The sequence below is a fragment of the Geospiza fortis genome, unplaced genomic scaffold, assembly GCF_000277835.1.
Source record: "Geospiza fortis unplaced genomic scaffold, GeoFor_1.0 scaffold330, whole genome shotgun sequence".
NCBI classification, from domain to species: domain Eukaryota; kingdom Metazoa; phylum Chordata; class Aves; order Passeriformes; family Thraupidae; genus Geospiza; species Geospiza fortis.
In genome coordinates this window covers 57,954-62,756 of record NW_005054400.1, presented here as the reverse complement: position 1 = coordinate 62,756, position 4,803 = coordinate 57,954, and the positions used below count along the sequence as shown (strand labels likewise).

The 4,803-nt window shown below is 39.7% G+C and overlaps 1 protein-coding gene across 1 annotated transcript in view; it reads left to right on the top strand.

The window, feature by feature from the left end:
- The first annotated feature begins 820 nt into the window (after positions 1 to 820).
- ARRDC4 (arrestin domain containing 4) overlaps positions 821 to 4,803 on the top strand; it is a 7,663-nt gene continuing 3,680 nt past the window's right edge. Inside the window, exons 1-4 of the mRNA XM_031061128.1 lie at positions 821 to 962; positions 1,236 to 1,383; positions 3,166 to 3,268; positions 3,968 to 4,224. Of these exons, the coding sequence (XP_030916988.1) occupies positions 3,193 to 3,268; positions 3,968 to 4,224 (333 nt within the window). The 5' untranslated portion in view covers positions 821 to 962; positions 1,236 to 1,383; positions 3,166 to 3,192. The remainder of the gene's footprint in view (positions 963 to 1,235; positions 1,384 to 3,165; positions 3,269 to 3,967; positions 4,225 to 4,803) is intronic.

The following is a 4,803-nucleotide window of genomic DNA, read 5'->3' as shown; positions in this document are numbered from 1 at the left end:
AGGAGGGAACGCTGCGGATGGAAACGGGCACAGGGACCCGACAGAACGGGCACCGGGGGCCGAAGGAACGGGCAGCGGCCGCATGGGACAGCGCTGCCGCAGCGCTCAGCCCGGGGAGGATCACCGCCTCACCCGCAGCCGCACGATTGATTCCCTGTGTGGGGGCTGAAAAACGCCGAGCGGGACTGAAATAAAATGCGCAGCTGAATTCCCTGCGCTGTGCGTGTGGCTGTGGAAGGGTCGGCCTCTCCGCGCTGGGTGTGCGGTAGCCGTGGAAGACCCTGGAAGCAGCCAGGCTCATCCCGTGGATTGAGGCGGCAGGGGAAGCTCGCTGTGGTGCAGCTCTGTCACTCACACACTGCAGCACTGTGGCAGCGTTGAAAAAAAATTAAAGACAGAACGACGACATTTCGTTCTGTAAGGGTGAAACGCAGCTCAGTCTGATCTGTAGCGAAAGTAGATTCGGGCCTTGTAAATTGTGTAACAGTAGGCCCTATGTGAATAAATTGGAAGCTCGTGTATTTATAGTATGTCTTCATGCTGACCTTAAATTGCAGATTTTTCGGCCCAGAAGTTAGCTTGTTAATTGGAAAAGTAGATTAATTGTTGTTCTGCTGAAAAGAAACTTACTTTATGCTTTGGAGAAGCCATTTTGGATTAGGAATTGGCCAGAGTCCTGCACTGAATCTCAAGGTCTCCCATGTTTCCTTGATTTTTGTTTTTCATTGAAATCACATCACAGCATAAATAAAGTATGGGCCACAGTCCAGAACCCACTGGGATCAATAAAAACTTCTTGCATGTGGGTGTTTTCGTACATAAATAATTTATAAAAGCGTCTGCTTTGTTCTATTTCTGGAATAACTAAAATATACTATTCATTCTTATCCTACAGGTGAGGAAAACTTAATTCTTCTAGATGGAAGACACGAATTTCCGTTCAGCTTTCAGCTCCCTCAAGAGTAAGTTCAATAATCCAACCTGAAGGGATTGTGCTGGATGCTGCCTGTAGTGGAACATTAACTTAATGTAGTTTGACTTGTGTTTTTTTTAGTATCAGCTTTATATATTTATCTTAATCAAGCACCACGCAGACAGGCCTTGTTTGCTTCAGCTTCCCCAAGGCCCTAAAAGTACAAGCTGTAAATTGGGAAATGTTTACATATGCAGGAAGTGTTAATGTTTGAAGCTGAAATATTAATTGAAGGTAATGGTTTTATGACTGCTCGTTTCAGACCTCTGGTGACCTCTTTTACTGGGAAGTATGGCAGTATCCAGTACTACGTGAAAGCAGTGCTGGAGAGGCCTGCTGTGCCTGACCAGAGTGTGCAGACAGAGCTGCAGATCATCAGCCATATCGATGTCAGCTCACCAGCTCTCCTGGTAAGAGGGTCCTCCACTTCTCCTCCCCCCTGTAAAACCAGCTGCAAATAAACCATTTCCAGGCAGCATTCACATCCAGCCACAACCCTTCCCATGTTATTCCCGAGCATCATTTTCTGACTTCTGAAAGCATATAAGCTCCCTAAGCTTTTCTCTATAAATAGATTATTTTAGGTTGTGTGAATAGCAAACAGAGTGGCTTTTTTAATACCATTGATTACATCCCTGCTGGCAGAGATGCTCCTGCCAAAAAGTTAGGCAGGCTTCAGATGCATAAATAAGGCTTAATAATAGTAATGTGTGTGTGCAGAGTAGTTACTCTTACCAGAGCAACTACATTCACAGGGCTTCAGTGTCCTAAACTCTACAATAATAGTAGGTTGAGGAGCAGTAATTAGAGAAGAGTATTAATCATGCCCAGCCTGTCATTTAGGCTCTGGCCATTATGTTACATATCCCTGCATTTTGCATGTCGTTTTCTACCGTGAAGTGTGTGCACGCAGCTGCTCCAGAGATCCTTTCAGTTATTTCCCTGTGACAGATTTGGCCACATTAAAGCATTGAGTTTTTAATAATCACTGGAAATACTGTAGAGTAATAAGAAAGATCAGGCATTAAGTAATGAGTAAATAGGCAAGATGGAAGCTAATGAGCTGGATTCTTTTATCTCAACCCGTATTATGAAAATAATATAAAATTATACCTTGCACTTTCATGATAGCTACTGGATCTAAATGGTTATTCATTTAAATATGAATGAGTCATTTCTATTTTATTTAAAATGGTAGGATAATTTTAACATCATGACGTGAACATAGAAAAGAGATGTTTTGAGCAGGCTTTTTTTCCCCCCTCATTACATGCTTACATTTCAATCCATTCTAGAGAGAACTTAGGGTATTTTGGCAGTGACATCTGTAAGCAGAATAGTCTTTATATTCATTAGTTAGGAGTTTGAAGGCATCATACCCACATTCTGTAAGGACAAAGCAGACCATAGGTTATTGCACAGAAGACACATCAGGATGGCAGTGCCAATCTTAATGGATTCCAAGGCTACCACCAAAAGTGCAAAACAACAGGGTTTTTTCATTACAATAAAGAAAATAAAAAACCAGTTTGCATTATTGTATTGACTGAGTGTCACTGCTCAGTAAATCATTTTGAGTAGCTTTGATCCTGGCTTGGACACTTGACATGTGTGCTTGTGAGTTTATTCTAATGAAAACATTACAGGCAGTGTAAATGCCATGCAGTGTGACAGTCCCTGAATAATTAAGATGGTTTTTGTCATGTCTCTACATTTTTGGGGGGTTTTGTGACTTGCAGGTAATGAAGGTGCATCCCCTTAACCCAATGTCTACATATATTTATCCTTTCTTAGAGATACAAAATTAAAAAAATTACTTGCTTAACTGTTAGTTGTTTGCAGATAAAATGAATTCTGCATTCTTCTGCACTGAGAAACATGGAGATAAACACCACAGTATTCCATGAGACCTCTGAAAAGTTAATTTTGAAGACCAAGCACATGCAAAGAAACTGCTCTGTGTTACTTAGTACAGTCTAAATACAGGCTGGGATTTCAAAAGAGAATGTTCAGATTGCCAGATCTTGGTTCCATTTCACATGGTGGCAAAATCTACAGTTGCACTGAGCAGTTCAGGGATTCAGAGCGTGTGGATTTTAGAGCTGGGTTACAATGACTGATATGCATAACGCTAAACTGCAAGTGATGGAGAGCTTTATCCCATAAAATGAAAAATACTCTATATTTTATAGACACCTGTTCTAAGAAGTCAGGAGAAGATGGTTGGCTGTTGGTTTTTCACCTCTGGGCCAGTGTCTCTCAGTGCCAAAATTGAGAGGAAGGGATACTGTAATGGTAAGAGTAGTTACCTTAAAAATGTAAATACTAAGCATCTAATGGGTTGGGATTTTTTTTTAATCTCAGTGAAGCCAACACTTTATAGTTCAAAAAATAATTCTGTTTAATAGAAGTAAATTAAGGTCCACATGCATTTAATTTTTTTTTTTAAATTATCTTACCTTTCCCATTGGGAATATAAATTGAAAGGAAGTCCTGTTAATAATCTTATGGAAAACCCATGTACATTTGTGTGTAAAGAACAACAAAATGTTTTTATCTGGGATAAAATACTTAACTGGGATGTAATTAGGTTTTTACATCCTATTTGTATAGGTTTACACTTAGGTAAGAATGAGCTTTAGCAGCTTCTTCATCTTGATAAGACTAGATACATTGAGAAAATAAAACATCCTGAAATTCATTTAGTACTATATAAAAGGAAGATTGGGGCGTAATTTGCAAATAAAGCTTTTATAGCTTGTTCATATTATGCTTAATGTTTCAAAATGAATCATTGTTTATGTGTAAAACATAGTAGGTGGCTATAATTTTGCCTGGATACCACTCTGAAAAAAATAAACTGGCTTGAGGAAACTTACCAAGTATTGTTCTCATAACACTGCAGATGATGTACGTGCTGTGTAACTTGCTTTGATACTCCCAGAGGAAAGTAGGTAAATACCAATTATTCATTGGACTTTTTCTGTCTCTAAGGGGAAGCCATCCCAATCTATGCAGAAATTGAGAACTGCTCTTCTCGTTTGATTGTTCCAAAAGCTGCCATTTTCCAAACACAAACTTACCTGGCCAGTGGGAAGACAAAAACCTTCCGTCAGATGGTTGCCAATGTCCGAGGAAACCACATTGCCTCTGGGAGTACAGATACCTGGAATGGGAAAACTCTGAAAATCCCACCTGTATCCCCATCTATACTTGACTGCTGCATTATTAGAGTAGAATATTCATTAGCTGTAAGTATTGGGTTTTCAAATGTACAAACTTTAGATACTGCATTCAGTTGGGAACAGAAGAATCTACTGAGTAGCTGTTAGGTTTTTAACTTGGGAACTACAATAAATGCAAATCTAGAGAAAGGTGTCCCAGCCCACAGTGGGGGGTTAGAGCTAGATGATCTTTAAGATCCCTTCTAACCCAAACCATTCTATGACTCTACAAAAAATAAATATCATAAACCACATACATGAGAGACTGAAGGTCATAGAGATTCTGAGATGGAAAGGTGGGAATAATGGGGAAAAGGGAGAAATGTTTCTGAGGAAGAAGCAGCTTCATTTCAGACATGCAGGGATTGTTTTGGGAAAGCACTTCAAGATGAATGGGGTCCTCAAGTGATTCTTTCCAGAAATGGGAAGATAAGTCTGCAAGTCAAGTGCATAATTATGTTTGTCAAGATGGTTTTTACTTTTTAATGTCACTTAGAGACAAGTTACAGAAAGAATGAAACTGCTGAAAAATAAGGAAAGCTGCCAGGGTATTAGCTAAGCATATCTGGGATGACAAAGCTCTTAATTTTTAAATTTGCAGTGTAG